A 17,939-nucleotide genomic window follows, 5' to 3' on the forward strand; every position below is an offset into this window, starting at 1 on the left:
ATGTTTGCCTCCAGGGTCATGTTAACCCATTCCATGTGCACACATGTGCATAAATACCACCCCCGTGCTGGGCCCCCCAAACCGCAAAAAAAAAAACAGTTTTACCAAATAACTACCTGAACCCACATCAACCTGGCCCATAATCACTCATTTGTGATTTGCACCACTCCCCCACCCCCCCCGGGTAAAAAATGAAAATGCAATATTATTCTGCTTTAATCGCCCCTATCTTCAGTTAAGATGTTCAGAACTGCACCAAATTTTATGTGTATGATTGACCTGGCATTCTCTGGGGGTATGCCAAGTTTCGTAGAATTTCATCCATGGGGGGGTCTAAAAAAATTAGGTTATGTGTACATTTAGTGACTGTACACTCATTGGCCTGTAGATGGCACACATATACACATGCACACACACACAGGCACCCACATACTATCGGTATTAGAACTGCCGATACATAATTACAAATTCAGTAAGATTAAAAGAAAGCCAAAATAAATATTCATCATCATCATGGCTGCATTTTCAGTATTGGCGATAAGTAGTCGTTTGTCCACTAGATGGCGCATCGTTGCAGTGAGACGTAATTTTGTTGGAAGTTAAAAGTGGGTTGGAAAAACAATGGATGCTTCCTACAAGGACTGTAATTTACCGCAGCGAACATCTAATAAGGATAGGACGATGTTCACATGAAGTGTAATTCCCATTTCTTCTTGAAGCCGAAATAAATCTGAGGATGTTTATCGGACATGCTTGGTTTTTACTGCAGGTACGTTAATCTTGTAATATCAATAAGGACCTAGGTAATGTTACCCTGTTGGTTGAGTGATGGAGGCCAATTTGATTGACTGCATTTGTAGAAAACTATAAATGCAGTTATACCAAGCAAATTGATAGCAGCACTGTTTGTATCTTTCGACTGTAATTTATTGCACGTGCTACAAAATCATTCTGTGCAATGGAAGATTTATCAACGTTACACCGGTCTGATACAGTTTTGCCTATACATGCGTGAGACTGAGACGTCTGTTTATTTTGTTTTAAGTGCGTGAGGAGAATCGATGTGCTTTGATTACAGCTTGGTAGTTGTAGTCTGTGAAATTAAAAAGCACGTGTCTGTGAAGTATCCAAACAATGACACCTTCATTTCATTATGGCTGCTTTAGCAACACACCTTAAGCTACTGTGTAGTGGGTCCCATTTAGAAGTGGCTACTTCATTCACGCTTTCCTTGACTCATGGAGCTGCGTGAATTTTATTACAACTTTTCGCCACGATATGGCAGTTTAAGTCCGCTTGATATACTGTAAGGCGTAAGCCGTTGGTTTCCAAAGGAGATTTTATTTGTGTCGCCAGCATACCCTATTGACAATTTATGTTGTAAATAGGCCTACCTTATAATCCTACCTGTAGCTTAGGGAAGCTAACAGCTTTCTATTAGGATCTAGTTTGTTAGTTACAGTTTTGTCATAACTCCCTGATGCATTTTTGCATTTAGAATAGGCAAAGCGTGTATATCTTAATCGGAAAATTAAACAATATCGGGTGCCTATGGACTAGGCTGGGTGAACCCAGCCTGATCTGCCCGCTATTTATTTTTTGATTTCTTAAAAGATTGAGCTTGGTCTGATGAAAGCCAGACTAGCCATGGACCTCAGTTACACAATGCAAGGGAACATGAATCAGCCTATATTTGCACGCTAACAATAACGGACAAAAGCTCTTCAACTTTGGCCCGTTAAAATGTAAAGGAACAGTCTAGCGGCGCATTTCATCAAGGCCCATTTGGACATGTCAGTTATTTGCACCACTGGTTAGATGTAAAACAGCATTTCGTTTCAGACTACTGTTACTTAATTTGTGCATTAACAATAACGTTTCAGACTACTGTTACTTAATTTGTGCATTGACAATAAAATATTACATGAACTAAAGATGACTAAAATCTTATGTAGAAGAAGAAACATTCACAAAAAAAATCCATCCATCCAAAAATGACCTTTTGTTTTTGATAGCTGTTGAAAAACGGCATGGAACTGACAGAGATGTTTTGTTTATAAATACATAAAAAAAAAAAAAAAAAAAAAAAAAAATAACATTATGCTGATACCTTTTGCTTTTCCCAAATACAATGTAGCCTACAGGTGTAAGTGACCTTTCATCAATCCAGTTGCAATGGATGAACTGTGATGAACTGCCCTACTTGTGATTGTTTAGAGATTTTAAAGGTTTTATAACAATGCTACATCTTCTTTGGCTATTCTACAATCTATTCACCTTTTCAGCACCAGTAGGCTACTTTCTGTGCAGCCTTTTTACACTCAGGCATGCCAAACAAGCATACACAAAAGTTTCAAGAGTGGGGGATGGAGTAAAATATGGAGACAAATTGAAGTGTGATTCATTTTTGCGGAATGGCTGTACAGGACTGAGCGGCGGTCATATTTTGTACCGCTATGCGGTACATCTAGTTTATCAAATTTCCTAAAAAAGTGGGCCGGTCTTGGGCCTGAAACTCCCGGGCTGAAAAGTGGCCCCACTCCGGCCCTGTGCATTGGTGACCATTCTAGGCATCTATTATGCTAGCTATTATGAGCTTGTGATCACAAAACATAAAAATGGCGATGGACAGAAATTCAGATTTAAGAAAAGAGCCATTTTACTTGGTCAACACAAATCAAGCAAAAACCCAGGCGAAGCAAAAACATGGGGGTTAGAACGCATCTCTGTATAGTTTGATTGAGCTCTTTTCTGTACATATTACATGAAGATACTGAGGAGACCCTTTGTTGTTTTATCTGTAGGTCTACATCATTGCCCGTTATAAAAAGGAAAAGGGAAGGAAAAAGGTTAGGAAACCTAGGAAAAAGGTTTTACATTTATTTCCCTCTAAAATGAAATTTGATGTTTTGCGAGATTGTTGATGCTTCATATTAGACATTTCTTGACACATTGGTATCCCATTTCCTCATGTAAAAGCTATTATGTTTTTGCTTCATTGTTTGTGTACTTTTGAGGTCATTCATATGTTCCTTTAGTAAGCCGACACTAGGTTAAATGTCAAGTAGCCTACAATTTTGTGCTATGTTAAGATTTTTCAGTGACCCCCTTTTTAACAAAACAAACAAACGGTGACTCGAGTGTCACTGAAATGGAACCCTTTGGCATGTTTAAATGGGGAATTTCGAGAAGCGACCATGACATTGATCTATGGAAAATGTACAGTTCAGGTGGAAACTGAAACTTCTCTTCCATACAATACTCCATACAATATGTTTCCATATCCAAAACTTAGTCACAAAGCAAATGCAGATTATGTAGAAATGATTCAGATACAGATGATGATGATTGGGCACCTTCAGCCTTTAATGTTGATGCTTGCACATGAGGTTGGAATAAGATAGAAACAGCTGGCATTTAGAAATCCTTCTCATTGAAGGTAAAACAGTTTCAGAAAAGCTGGTACAATAATATTATTTAAAGACTGCCAAACAATCAATGCCATATTGTACATACAGTAAACATACCATAGGCACTGCCGTTTATGTATGTTTTTCAGATTGCATGTTGTATTTCTAAAGGGGGTATGTGGTATTGTAGAATGACCAAAATGTTTAAATGATGTGATGAAAAAATAATATGGGTAAGTGAGGTAAAACATAATGAACTTTAATAAATAGCACAATTAACACTTTCAGCATTGCACACTGGCCACTGAATACAACTTCCAAAACATTCAAACTCACTTTCAAAATCAGCAGTCGTTGTTTTTGCTTGCGCTAACATTTGCTTTTTTTAATGTGATTAACAAAAGCATGTTAAAATTGGTGCCATTTCATTGGAAATGTTATTTTGGATCAAAGAAACTTTCCAAATGTGCCCCCTTCACAATATACTCGGTGGAAGGGTAGGAAGTTGGCTACCCTGTCAACAAATAAAATTCAATACCACTCCTACTGTTCAGTATGACTGATTTATATCCACAGATACTGTATGTTGCATGTGCAGGAATCTACAACTAACAACACTAATTCCCCAATACCTCAATCTTATTGTCAAAGACAATGTGAAATAGCCTTAAGCAGTAAGTTAGCTCGACTGTGTCTCCTCTGGCTCGGAAACTCTTCATAGCCAAACCGTGGGGACCTTTCATCCCGGTCACAGCAACTAGGAGAACTGCCCAGTCTGACCTTAACTCTGGAACAACTTGTTTGAGCCAGGGCGCAGTCTCTTGTAGAAGAAGGCTGCCATACCAATGACAACAACACAAGCTGCAGCCAGAACGCCCACTGCAACTCCCAGACCCACAGAAGAGTTGGAACCATGTTTACTGCTGGTGAGCTCTGTCAGAGGAAGCAGATGAGATGACTGTTAAATCGCACAAATCTCACTAATTTGTGTATTGCAGTAACACAGTAACATAAACTAATAGTTGCTTTTCTGAGAGATCTTGAGATTGAGTTACAATAGTACACAGACAGTCATAACAGTAAGACAACCACTGACACACTGTTTACCTTCTTCTTTCGATGATACCACTGAAAAATGAAAAGAAGATAATGTCATTTAATTTGGATTGTATACATTATTGATCTGCAGTTCAATTATTAAGTATGATTGCCATTGAATAGGTAGTATCATGGTAAAGAAACATCATATATGAACCTAATAAAATTAGGCAATTATCCAAAGAGAACCTGTTTATTCATGCGTAGCACTATGAGTAATGATCTACTAACATATTTTACTGACAGATTCTTCCTTTACAAGTACACTAAGCACTTACTGGAGTCAGCTTTGGTTTTGATTGCTGGAGATGAGATGGTTGTATAGTCAGTCACACCCTCCTGAAGGGTAGCTTGGGATAAAGTGTCTCTTTTCCTCTTGCCTGATCCAGGACAGCTCTGTGGTTTGAGAGACTAGCATGAGTACTGCTGATCACAGCTGCTCAGTAAGTGGGCATTTTTGGGCGGGCTTTTTTGCCTTTATGTGATTAGGGCAGTTGGGAGTGAGAGATGGGGGAAATGACCACCAGCCGGTACTGAACCAGGATCTCTGTGGTCATTTGGGCCAGTATGTGGTCGGTGGGTTGCCGCTTCCAGCACAACACCAAACCTGTTCTCGGGTTTACCTTGAATTGGCCGCAGGTGCTCTGCTCACAGAGTCGTGTGATGCAGTGGAGATAGTAGGTGGAGATGGTCTGGTTCTGCTGCTCTATGAAACGAAAGGCAGGGAAGTAGAACCTGGCATGCTGGCTGTCTCCATTTTCCACCATCGTGGTCATCTGGTCTCTGGAGCAACTTTAAAAGTCAAACAAAATAAACCAATTTACCTTTTAGTGAAGTTTGTCTGTTTTTTGTCATCTTATGATATGAAAAGGAAATCTGCGTGACATCTTCATATCCACACGGCATTCAATTGATACTTACACTGAAACAAAGAGGTTAAAAAAGGTGGAGTTTGTAGGCTGGGGAGAAATTGACGCATAGCATCGATCCAGGAGCACATGGTACCTATTGAGAAAGGGGCATTATTAATAATACAGCTGACTCCAGCATCAGTGAAATGAAAGCAAAGCTGGGAAGAAGGGAGTCTTACTGGGAGGTCAAATTGGTGGCCTTGACTTGGACATAAATATCTGTCCTCAGTTCAATTCCCGCATTTGGGATAACAAGTCGTTTGGTATAGTTTACATCCTGGAAAAAAAATTCAACCAGTTGTTTCAGTGACAAGGTCATATACTGTGCAGTTATAATGCAATGCTCACATGCCATCAGCAGTATGCTGCTGCTTCTCTGGGTTAAGCTCTATATTCTATATTTCTTACACTGAATAGCTCCAGGTTCAAGGTGCTGATGAAACTGCCATTGTTATCCTTCACAGCAATGGATGATGATGACCTGGGATAAGTGAATAATGACCCTTTAATTTTCTAGTAAAATTCACATTCCAAAAAGCTTTAGCAGGAGAGTGTGACAACAATAAAGAACAAAACGATAATAGTGGGAAGCATGCATTGGCTCTCTCTTCATTTTGAAATGCAAAATCTAACATGTGGTGTTATGTTACATAGATATCTTGAATCATAGTAGTGAAAACACAGCTTACACGTCAATCTTGGTATTGTTGATGAAGTACTCCAAAGGATAGGCACAAGAGTAAAAATACTTCAGCTCAGCATTGTAGGTTACCGTGCCGGTGGTGACATCGTGTGAGCGGACCACACCGCTAACGTTGACCGTCTGAATGTTGGAGAAGTCTGAAAAGACTCCCGTGCCTGCGGTGCTGGTGGTCTTAGAGGAATATCAAACAAAAATTGAAACTTCGAATTGTTTTATGAAACAGTAATATAATGGGTTGCCTATCGGGCCATGTATAAAAGTATTCCATCATGTTGTATACAATTCTAAGGCACTGAATTAAGAATTATTTATAGATGTATATATTTAAAGAACGTGTTTCATAATTCTATGTAATTCTGGAAGCAAAAACATGGGATCACATCACTTTTTTTGTCAGTATAGTATATCTCAGTTTGGGATGTGTCCAACATAGATGTCTGTGGAAAATCTCTTACCCTGAAGATGCTTCCACAGGCCGTGGTGGAGTTGATGGGGAAGGTGAATCTTACGACAGGAGGAGTGACACTCTCATCCAGGGTGCCTTGGCATGAGGGGTCGTAATCAATGTGGTTGAGAATGAGTAGGGACTCGTTGTACCCCGTGTAGGCCACAGGGCAAGCCAGGATAGACAGGCTGATGTACGTTGTGCCACAGTCCACTGAAATGTCGGTGTATTCTGGCAAAGGGGGAGAGATGGAAAGCATTGAGTACAAAAATACATTTCAGAGTACCAAGTCCAAAACGTAATGTTATAATCCATCTGAAAGACCTGATCTTAGTAAGAAAATGGAGTGTATTTGCCATGTTTTCACTTAGGCCTAATTACATTCAATAATTTTTCACTTCTGAGAAATTCAACAGTATTATTGGCTATGTCGTTTTTACATAGTTATGCAAATAAAACTATCTGTTGATGTTGATTTTGTGGAAACATAACTATACCTGGACGTCTGTAATTTGCACCGCACCCAGATTTTGTTAACTGGCTACTGCTGCTGCTGATCATCAAAACGAAGAGGCAAAGGAAAAGGAGGTCCATTTTTCTTTCTCTCACTGAACTTGGATCTAAATAGAAAACATAAAGACAAATCAGTTGAGAAGGTCCTGAATGGTGGCCAAGTAGCCAAGCTGCTCTGCCGTCCTGTGTGGGGTCACTTTAGGGAAGTCCAAAAACCTCCAACCGGTACGCACCTCGTCTGTGACACTCCATTCTGACCACAGGTTTATCCTCAGATTTTTGGATGTATGGGCAACTTATGAGGTGCTTTTAAAGGGTATGCCCTGGGTTACTATTGGACAATATTAAGGTCAGGGTGCTTTGGTGTGTCCTCCCTTACGCCATTGTATAGGATATTCCTTTTGTGAACTTGGTGCCATGGACATTGCCTTAAGGCAGAGACTGAAACCTGAACACACTTTCTCCAAACACAACATAGAGACAAAGAGCCTTGTTTCTTTGTGCCTTGTGTGCTGTGCTAGCGTTTTTGTGATAGATAGGCTAGTTTATCATCCCACAATAACCCGGAGGTTTTATGATGACCCACAGGTGATCCTGGGAACCGCTGGGATGCAGGGATTAATCATCACCATTCAATGAGAATGAAAATGGACCCAATGTATTATTGGCCAATGTAATATTTGGACCTCAATAAAGACAACTATTGTGCTGTGATTTGAACCCAGCTAATTATTTAAGTTGGCAATCTGACATCCTTAACAAAGGTCCTGCAAAAAACACTTTTTCAAAGTATATAGACACATCAAAAGGTTACATTGTCCTCTCAAATCTACCATAGACAAAAATATTTATTTTTAAATACTGTATATTTATATATTTGTGGTTCATTTTAAATGGTTTGTAGATCTATACCCACACAGATATACCATATTTATAGCCTAGAAATCTAGACGCACCCTAGCGGCAGCAAATTACATTTTCTGCCAGGGCTAGTCTAGCAACTCTCCGTTGGCTTGTGAGCTCGAAAAATTAAACTTCTTCCAGGCCAATCAAATCGTGTATAGAGTCGTTAGGCAGGCTTAACATAATGATTGATGGCAGAGTTGCAACGGTTTGGCTTGAATTCCCTGCTACTTGAAAACAAATAAGATAATGTTGCTGTTGGTGAACAGTGTGAAACGAGTTAAGCTTTTATTGAGTTGGCAAAAGTTTGAACTAGCCAACTAGCTCCGCTGGTGGGAAACGCATGGGACTCATAGCGCTGTCCTATTGCGTGCAAAGGGAATTTGAAAGACAACCGATTATCCCGCCCCTCGGACTGAACACTGCGAACGGTGAGTGCCCACACCCTTGACTGTGGTTGCAAGTGTGCCAAAAGAATGTCTAGTGAGTATCATGGAGGATCAGAGATATCTCTGTTGAGATAACACAGAATCCCTCCACTAATGACCTGGAAGCATTTGTTTGCCTTTCTCTTGGGGCGAAACCAAGGAAAACAGTGGCCGCTCAGGCACACAGGGATGAATGGAGGTCTTGGATCTCGCTGGGCCTTCCTTTTGAGCGCTGATAAGAGGGTTAGTCCCCCAGGAGGATGCCCTCCATTCCATTCTGCTGGCAGCTTGGTGTGTTAGGTACAGTAAACATCCAACTGGTTTCTCTTTTGGCACAAACATTACATTTCAGTTTTCAGTCTGCTCTTTGGAGAGTGATGGGGGCAGTATCAGCATTTACCTGCATTTTTTCTAAACATTTTTATATTATCTCATTATAACACCCACTTCTCTGTGGTTGATACCTTGAGGAATGTAACTTTTACCAGCCTCTCTTAGTGCAGTGGTTATTAAACTGAGGGTCAGGACCACCAATATAGGAGGGGGTCGTGAAATGATTTGTCTGAATTAAAGAAATGTTTATAAAGGTTTTTAGACCAACATGTTTAACAACTGGGCTAAAGCCCTAGATGTAGGTTTACAATTCACAGTGTTTCCATTATAATGTTCCTTTGAAAGTGGATGCTCTGTTTACGCAAACTCAAATCTCTACCGGTACCTCTTGCAATGATGCTGTATGTCAGCTTACCACTGACAGAACACTCTGCAGTCTTGCTACAGGAGCGCCAGTTATACATTGGATAAGTGCTAGTTATACTTTGGAAAATAATGAATTATATTGTCAGCAGCTGCCATTGACATGAATGCCTTTGGTATTGACATAGTCTAACTATGAGAGAAGACATTTTCTGCCTCTGCTTCCAATGTCTATCTCGCAACATTTTCCAAATTGCAACCAGATTTTGCCAGTTGGAGAGAAAGGGGTTGCGAGACTTGGTTTTTAGGGGGTTACCAGACAAAAAGTTTAAGAACCACTGTCTTAGGGTACTGGGAGGATGTCCTAATAATATCTGATACTGTAACGTTTACATAAAAAGGGGGGAAAAAAGAATACAGGGAATGATCGTGTGTTTGCCTTAACCACACCAAACACAAGGCAGCCTAGGTTGCTAAAACAGGAGTATGGCATTTTGGGTAATAAATAGTGTCCTGTTTGTTGGTGTGGCCCACTGCAGGAGCTCTGTTATTTAAGTCAACTGTGTCATCCTTCAGCTGTCTTTGTTGGTCCGCACTCTCAGGTTCCAGGGAAGAATGGAGAGTGGACAGCCATGTGGTATCAAAATGAGTCTCTCCACCCTGCAGAAGAGACCCTCGTGCACTTCGTGGAAATAAACATTCCAGGCCCAGGCATTGTCCTTACACGCACATGCACACACACACACCCACACACACACATGTTTGAAAACAACGGTTGACACAGATACAGCAGCAAGACTATAAGTCACTGTTCTTGGCTCTCTGACCTCCCCTGAGAATTGAAGATTACACGCTTTTAAGGGTCACCGAGACATGTGTTCATTTTCATGCATTCAAGCTGTCACTGATATACTTTTCTAATATTTCATGTTGTGGAATTTATCTATATTGTTAACTTGCCTCAAGCATTAAAATTGGTAGAAATAATTGGTTAAAACATCTTTATTCCAATCATTTTATTGTAAAAAAAATGTAATGCACAGGAAATAATATGTAAGAATGCGAAGGTAGGCATGTTGATCGTGTGTGTGTGTGTGTGTGTGTGTGTGTGTGTGTGTGTGTGTGTGTGCGCGCACGTGTGTTTTGGGTGTGCCTTCTCCTCTATACATTAGAATGTGTATAAACCTATAAAATTAATTTGGTACTTTGAAAATAAGCAGCTTTAGACTACAATGTGTAGATGCATTTTATACAATAAAAACAACATTGTGATAAAATAGCATAGTATAGCATACGGCTAAGAATAAGCTTAAAAATAATTGGCCTGTTTGTTTTCATATATACAGCCAATTATGAGTTAGTGGAAGTCAAAAAATAACATTAGATATTTAAAGTACTATATTGGAAAATAAAATAAAAGAAATACTTCAACACTTCCCATAATGTTAGATACAAACTACTGAGATATATAAGGAAACTAGCTCTTTAAGCAGTAAATGAGGCAGATCTAAAATAATTAGTTCTGAGAAAATTGATCACAGTTCTATGGTGACTAATCCATGAAAAGCGAGAACTACTTAACCATCTACCAAATGTGCTTCCTGTGCCCTGCAACAGACAAATGAATAGCTGAGGTATTGAATTAGAAATACATTGTACCCATTGGAATGAGTTAGCCCACCTTACAAATGTGTGCAATACAATACAAATATATCGATTTCATGGATTTAAGCAAAACCAAAAGTATAACAAATATACTGTAACAAGGTTATTAGAAGCTGTGTTTCTATGTTTACGTCCATATTCCAATACAAAACAATCCTACCTTTATACATATTATTTATTTATCATTATTCTATAAATAAAATATATTTAATAAAACAGATTATAGTTGTGGTACATATAGGGGTCTGTGTAGATTCCCTTGGGAGAGGAGTGGGAGCGGGTTCGGTACTGAGATGCTCAGTTGAAGGCAGGGTTGCGGGTGCCGGACAGTGCAGCGGGCGGAGGCTTCCTGCCTTTGAGCAGCGTGAGGGACAGAATGAAGAAGCAGGCGCTCATGACAGCCAGGATGACGATGCCCGAGATCAGAGCGCTGGTCACCGAGTCGGGCCGCAGCAGAGGGCTGTTTAACTGGGCTGTCACACAGTGAAGCACAAACACAGTCACATTGCAGTCACAAAAATGCAAATGAACAGTTTTGAAAATGCATTTTCTATAACATACTGATTTTTGACATATACAAAATGTATCATATATATCCTGTTCTGATATATGATGAATTACATCCTGAGCATAGTGATGAAATTCGTAAAATTTCATCAATTTCATACTGCTCAGATGCGCCTGATGTCTTTCTACAGTATCGTCATGAACCTGCTATAATCATCCCTGAGGTTTCTGGAGTATGAACCTTTAAAGTCTTCATAGACAGAGTCAATAATTACTGCATGTCATTGATCCTTAAGGTTACAAATGAGATGTGTGAATGGATTGTGTATGGTGTATGTGTATAGGTTTATAGCACTGTTCGGGAAGCTTCATGATAGAGGAAATAAAGACTAAATATTTCACATTTCATATCAAATTTAGGTGCAAAGAGTCAAAGAGCAGGTCTTACCAAGCTGAGAGTTGTTCATTGGAGTTTCCTCTGTAAAGTAAGAACAGCATAGGCTATTACACACTATAGTTTACATAACTACTAAAAAGTTTATTCATTTCACATTGCTATAGCAGTAAAAGCAGAGACTTTCTAATGAGGAGACACAGCACTCAAAAAATCCTTCATAGAAATGCATGGGGTTAGTTTGTAACGCCAATATGGCAGTTGTCTACACATACCCCACCCCTACCGCGGCAAAACGTCGACATGTGAATACATGGAGCCAATCATGTGTTGTGTTGTGAATACATTGTGCCAATCATGTGTTGTGATTTCGACGCTGGAGCAAGATTGGTGTCATGAAGCCTTGCGCACGTGCATTTCTGCCAAAATAGATGCTCGATAAGTGCCCAAAAAGCGTTGCAATATGGCTGCCGAGTGGAGGAACTTGCCTATAAGGACTTTGATAAAAGCTCATATGAATCATGTTAAGCATGTGGGAAGTTCATAGTAATCCTGAAGTGTAACATACCACTCCGAGTGATGATGGGTCCAGCTGTTATGACTGCATTCCCAGAGGCTGCATTAGATTCACCTTGTTCAGAGACATCTCGCCTCTTTTTCCTACCGCAGATCTGGCTCAGGAGAATATGATGTATTCAGTGTTAATAATCTCAGTGAAATCCCTTCAAGATGGCAGCAGTTTTTTTCCTAATATGAAGGAGTGCTGCTTTCAGCTGCTAAACATTACCGGCATGAGCATCGGGCAGTCATCGGCACGACACAGCTTGGTGACACAGTGCAGGAAAACTGTTGACATTTTCTGGTTCTTGTGTTTGACAAAACGGAAGACCTCGAACGAGAAGCGCCCCATCTGACTCTTGCCGTTCTCAAACACAGTTGTCTGTGGGTCTTTGTCACAGCTGTCTCCCAAGCAAAAGACACACAAAGAAATCCAGATATGATGGACATTCAAAACACACACACAGAGAAAGAGACATTGGAAGAACAAACAGAAGCTCATTGTCCAAAGATGGTCCAAGAGATTTCAGACAGATCTTTTCAAATGATGCGGAATTACCCAAAGAACAGGTCATAGCGCAAGTCATCATTAGGGTTCCCAGAGGGAGTTGTGTAACAGTAATCCATCAGAACATTCCATCTGTGGGAGGAAGCCACAGGTTTGGGTCATTAAAACAGGAGTACTTGAATGGGGATCATCCACCACAAAGCTAACAGTTTCTCCACTATTACCCTGCACTGGCGCCTCGGTTCACTAACAAGGCCACTATTGAGTTCTTCATGATTTTCTCCATGCCCATTAAACTGAGGATTTTTTTTTTACTATCACCATGTGCATGTGGTAAATGTTAATTTTCTGAGCATCTTGATTTTGTCTGCCTTGTAGCAGCTTTGAGAAGTTTTGTGCTTGCCATATACTTCCATATTCCAATATCTGCAGACATCTCATCTTAAAACCTAAATTATTAGTGAATTTAGGATTAGACTACTGTTTGAAAATCATGTTTTTTTACCTTCTGTCTAAATTGGTTGCCCTTACAGCGGCAAACACGCGTGTCTTTAAAGTAAGGCCTGCCATGGGTATGGCCAGCTGCTGCACATAGGACGAGTCCTAGAAAGGTAACATTCACAGGTTATAAGCAAGCATCGCTATGCTTGACTTCTTCCCTCACAAGTGCATTTGATACTGTTATGTTTATGGTAGAGGACTATTTCTGTAAACAGTTCTATTTCAATCATCCAGAAGCAAAGTTGAAGCCAGTGAATTATAAATACAGGAAGAAAATTGTGTCAGAGATTTACATTGTCACTTGTTAGAGTAATATGCAACATTATAAACATATAAACCATGCAACAAGAGGATGGTTCAGAGACAAAAGAGAAAGCAGGATGATGAAAACTCAGGCCTTAAACTTAGCCAGAGAGTGACCGGTTAACTTTCTCCTCCCCCCGGTGATAATAATATGGGATAACCCTTAAAGGAGTAAAGGAGGAATGTTGGGAAATTAACATTCTAAAGAATATCTGGGTTCATTGAATTCAACATAGAATTTTAGAACCTTCAATTGTTGCGGAACTTAGAATGTTCAAAAACCTACACCTTTAAGGGCTGTGTAGATGTTCTGTCCGAGTTTATTAGAGTGACTTCTCACTATCTTTACTTACATTGTAGAGGAGTAAACTCAAAGTGCTGACAAAAGTACCATTGCTGTCCTTCACTGATATCGCTGCAGCTGACCTTCAGAAAGAAGAACCATCAAACATTATAATAATCATCATTCATCATTCTATGTTGTATCATACAATCCTCTGCATCATTTTATACATGACATGACTGTTGGACACTTACAAGACCATTACCTAGTGTTTTGTTTAAAAGGCTATTGATTTCTCATATTTTACCTGTTGTTAGTAGATGAGAATATAACACAGTTAGACATGCATTCTTTAGATAATTGGTTGCAATTTCAGGTCATTTCAGCACTCAGCATAGAGAGCTACTCACGAGGCCAGCTGTGTGTTGTTCACCAGATACTCCAGAGGGTAGCTGCAGCTGAACTTGTACAGCAGCCCTGGTAAATAGCTGATGATAGTCGGTGGGTCAGGTGTGTCGATGTACCCTGAAATATTGCCAATCTGCACCAGGGACAGGTTCCCATAAGCATTCGCTCCCTGAGCTGAGGAGACCTACAAGGACACAGAACGAGAGAGACATCATCCATGAATGGCCACCTAATCGAAGCTCCAGCATTCCTCGATAACATCATCCTCATCCCTTACCATTGAGCTAATGTGCCTGCGCCCTACTAATCCCTTTATCACCGCATCACCACTGTGTCCAACCCCATCATCCAACCCAAACAGATACAATTCCCTCTCTTTCTCTCTCAGTAAAAGAAACAGCACAAATCCCCACATCCTGAAAAGAGCTTAAAAGGCACACTGTTTGGTTTCCCCAGTCCAATCCCGACATCAGTAGAACTTTACAAAGTCTTCCACTCTTCGTGACTATAGTTGCTTCTCTGGGGGAAAGCTAAGCGATGTTCTGTCCAACATGAGCTGAGATAATTCAGAGGTCATCAAGGGCATTTGAATGCCCCACAGCTTGAAAAAAGCCTCCTACCACCAAAGAGTTGCCACAGGACTCCAGCGTACTAAGACTGATGCTGAAGAGCACCACCGTTGGGAAGGTGTTGTTGTTGATGAAGCCTCGGCAGTGGGCATCGCCATGGCGACCGTTCAGCGCCAGGTCCGTGTCGGTGTAGCCCGAGAAGAGCACGGGGCAGAAATTGATCTTCAGCGTGATTGTCTGCACGCCGCAGTACACGCTTATGTCTCGCTCGGCTGCAGAGGGCAGAGAAAAGCGTGTCTTTGCGAAAATAGTTTTGTGGTAGTTTCCACTGTGTCTCAACACCTCTTAGAATAGATTTAGAAAGCAAAAGCTGTTTTACCTGGGAAACGACTGTGGAAGTTGGCATCACAGTTGAAACCATTGAACTGTGCTGTGACTGAAAGTGCCTTACTTATGAGCAAAAGACTCAAACATATTCGTTCCATTTCAGCACCTGATGGAAATAGTGTTGACAAGGCATTATGAATGACTCTTGAGGAATGTATTACCAGATTTAACTGTGATAAAGAAACTAACCTCTTTCGACACTTCATAAATATCATAAGCTATTCAAAGATGCACAGTGTGCTGTAAATTGTATTAAATAATGTTCTGCTAGTAGCATATGAAATAATTCTTAATAATTTTAATAATGTTAATAAAAGTATTCACACAAGTGGAATTAAAAACGTTTAAAAATACTGGAAGGCCTTCACAAGTAAGACTCTTCAAAATAAGACTAATGCAATCTAATCCCTCATATTATAATTGTCAGCAGCACCTCTGCATTACGGTGCTTGGGCTCCTCTGTCTTACCGCTGGCCTAGGTCCTTAGGTCCTCCATTTGAGACTCACCCGGTTCCCTGGTAGCCAACGAATCAGCGGTACTCCATGTGCTCCGGACTGCTGCATGTGATCAACTGGAGAGAGCCGCATCTCCGTGAGACACCCAGAAACATAGGTCCGATCTGCGCAGAAAAAAATTAAACATAAGAGATTCATTATTTGAACACGTCAACAAAAAAGGGCTGTCCAGGGGAACATGGGAAAGTCCATCAATTCCTGAATGTGTTATACAAATCCTTTCACGGGCCCCGAAACATGAGCAGGTTTTGAAGTTTCCCACTCATATCCTTTCTGCTTGATCTGCCTCTGTCAGCGCGCACAAACGGCTCGACGCCGCATGAGGTCCACGCTGAGGGAATTATCTTTTCATCGGTTTCTGGAGTGGGCCCGCTCGCTGACTGAGGTGGCCTTTCTCTCTGCCTGCCAGCCCAAGCACAGAGCCAAACCGCCGTGCCCAGGATCGTCTGGCCGCTGCCACTGGCCACTTTGTGTCCTACCGCTCCGTCAGCACGTCCACGCTCTGGCCTCCCATGGCTGAGGCCGCCAGCCTTCCACCTGTCCTGCCACTGATCTCTCAATTTTGACTCCTGGTCTATCAGGCCACAGGAAGAGGGGGCATAAACAGCACTCTTCACCTTCTTATGGGGTTACCGCCACCAAAAATCATATGTATGGGAAAGTCTGGTATAAGGAACACGGATGAAAGACTAGTTAAAGCTTCTGACATATCCCCAGCTCGCAGCCTTTGTTATTCAAATAAAATGTATATTCCTATTACAATTCTCCACAGTCATTGTGTTTAATGATAATCTGCATAAAGTTCTACCTGAGGCCTATAACATTTATGCTTCCATAGTATCTTAAAACACTCTAGTCCGCATCCGTTGTGCTATAGACATAAAGAGTGCTTTCAATTTGTTGGTAGAGATATCTCAAACAGTTTATGCTTGACATAAATCATAACTTTTGGTTTTGGATTTTGGTTTGATTTTCCTAATCCAGCCTTACCTTTAGGAGGCAACGCTGACAATCATATCCAGTGTTGATGAAAGGGCAGATCCACTGCATCCTTGTCCACTGTTCATGGTAAGTGTGAGTGGAAGTTACGAATCCAGACCAGACAGATGTTGATATAAAAGTAATGTCGCCTACAACTATTTAGAGGTCAGTGTTAAGTCAGTGTTATCTCTGTGCAGTCCGTTCTCCGAGCACAATTTTTGACCCGAGCACAGCTGAAGGACTATTTCTCTGTGCTTCTAACCAGAAATCATTGTAAACAGTGCTGTGGTATCCGCTAATATATCCTGTCTTGGAGATTAGTCAGGTGTGCTGGATTGTGCACTACACAGAGAGAGAGGAGAGGAAAAGAAAAGGGCTCAAATTCTATGGCTTTATTCGAATGAATACTGAAAACAAAACTGTTGGTGGCATATAGTGTGGCAATTCAGAGATACAGATATGCATCTCAGCCTGTAGGACTCCAGCAGATGTCATTCATTCATTTTTCACAGTTCCATTTCTCCATATGCCAAGCAAAGTGTGTACCAGTGTACCACCTGATAGCCATTGTGTGAAACTGTAACTGCTGTGAATGAAGTGCAGCAAACATTCTCAATTGGTCAAATTATTTGGTGGGTCACTTATTTGGTTTTACCAAGCTGGCACATTATAAAACTGTCTGCTTTGCCAAAAAGCACTGTTGGCCAAGGAGACTATATTGAGAATAACAATATTATATTACTCTGACCAGTGTTTTAAACAACCATAGCATCTGTTCTGACCCACATCAGATGTGAACACTCTTCTTTGTCTTCTGTGAAATCAATATATAGTATAAGAACACCCATTTTTTTAGCAGGGTACAAGTAATTGCTTTCTTTTGCTGGATGAAAGGACATACCCTTTGACTATTGTTGAGTTAAATGTCATCACTTGGCATGTGTACAAAATCATTCTCAATACATTAGCCCCTAGGTCCCAAAAGACTTCATAATTCAGCAATCGCCTTTATTGGTAGTAGGACAGTTAATTCTCCCTGTGAGAAAAATACTCAAGAATGGAAATTAACTAGATGTCAGATTATTCATTATGGTTGGATAAACTTTATTCGCTTGTCATTACAGCATACTTAAAATATGTGATTGAATGTTAAATATTACTGTAAAGTTATGAAACCCCACAGTTAAATAATGAAGACCATTACTAACGTTAAAAGGCCAAAATAATGAAAACTAAATTCTGAGTTTACAAA

At 40.5% G+C, this 17,939-nt stretch overlaps 2 protein-coding genes across 3 annotated transcripts; both read right to left on the bottom strand.

The window, feature by feature from the left end:
- Positions 1–3,358: 3,358 nt before the first annotated feature.
- Positions 3,359–7,345, bottom strand: si:ch211-103f14.3 (zona pellucida-like domain-containing protein 1). The gene is made up of 11 exons (XM_048238183.1): positions 7,314–7,345; positions 7,065–7,187; positions 6,578–6,798; positions 6,109–6,293; positions 5,828–5,900; positions 5,599–5,696; positions 5,430–5,513; positions 5,132–5,300; positions 4,787–4,904; positions 4,518–4,538; positions 3,359–4,343 (listed from the first exon to the last, which is right to left on the bottom strand). Exons 1-11 carry the CDS (start codon positions 7,330–7,332, stop codon positions 4,192–4,194), a joined length of 1,263 nt encoding a protein of 420 aa, XP_048094140.1. The 5' UTR covers positions 7,333–7,345; the 3' UTR covers positions 3,359–4,191.
- A 3,161-nt stretch (positions 7,346–10,506) lies between these two features.
- On the bottom strand, positions 10,507–15,749 carry zpld1a (zona pellucida-like domain containing 1a). 2 transcript variants are annotated; one of them, XM_048238185.1, is made up of 11 exons: positions 15,698–15,749; positions 15,183–15,296; positions 14,855–15,075; positions 14,237–14,418; positions 13,897–13,969; positions 13,245–13,342; positions 12,791–12,871; positions 12,461–12,632; positions 12,242–12,344; positions 11,728–11,757; positions 10,507–11,245 (listed from the first exon to the last, which is right to left on the bottom strand). In XM_048238185.1, the coding sequence occupies exons 2-11, from the start codon at positions 15,286–15,288 to the stop codon at positions 11,070–11,072; spliced, it is 1,242 nt and encodes a 413-aa protein (XP_048094142.1). In that variant the 5' UTR covers positions 15,289–15,296; positions 15,698–15,749; the 3' UTR covers positions 10,507–11,069. The 2 variants fall into 2 exon arrangements, with proteins under 2 accessions (XP_048094142.1, XP_048094141.1); XM_048238184.1 differs by having other exon boundaries at positions 15,659–15,742.
- Between the last annotated feature and the right edge of the window lie 2,190 nt (positions 15,750–17,939).

This window comes from Alosa alosa, chromosome 2 (genome assembly GCF_017589495.1).
Source record: "Alosa alosa isolate M-15738 ecotype Scorff River chromosome 2, AALO_Geno_1.1, whole genome shotgun sequence".
In the NCBI taxonomy this organism is placed as follows: domain Eukaryota; kingdom Metazoa; phylum Chordata; class Actinopteri; order Clupeiformes; family Clupeidae; genus Alosa; species Alosa alosa.

What these genes read in the sequence shown, in the direction of transcription:
- si:ch211-103f14.3 (XM_048238183.1), bottom strand. An exon ending in CAAAACCAAAGCTGACTCCA is followed by an intron (nt 4,539 to 4,786) that starts GTAAGTGCTTAG and finishes TTCATTTTTCAG; the next exon opens with TGGTATCATCGAAAGAAGAA. An exon ending in GGTATCATCGAAAGAAGAAG is followed by an intron (nt 4,344 to 4,517) that starts GTAAACAGTGTG and finishes TTCCTCTGACAG; the next exon opens with AGCTCACCAGCAGTAAACAT.
- zpld1a (XM_048238185.1), bottom strand. Translation starts at nt 15,288, where the DNA reads ATGGAACGAATATGTTTGAGTCTTTTGCTCATAAGTAAGGCACTTTCA. An exon ending in CGCTATGACCTGTTCTTTGG is followed by an intron (nt 12,633 to 12,790) that starts GTAATTCCGCAT and finishes CTTGGGAGACAG; the next exon opens with CTGTGACAAAGACCCACAGA. An exon ending in ACCCATCATCACTCGGAGTG is followed by an intron (nt 11,758 to 12,241) that starts GTATGTTACACT and finishes CTTACTTTACAG; the next exon opens with AGGAAACTCCAATGAACAAC.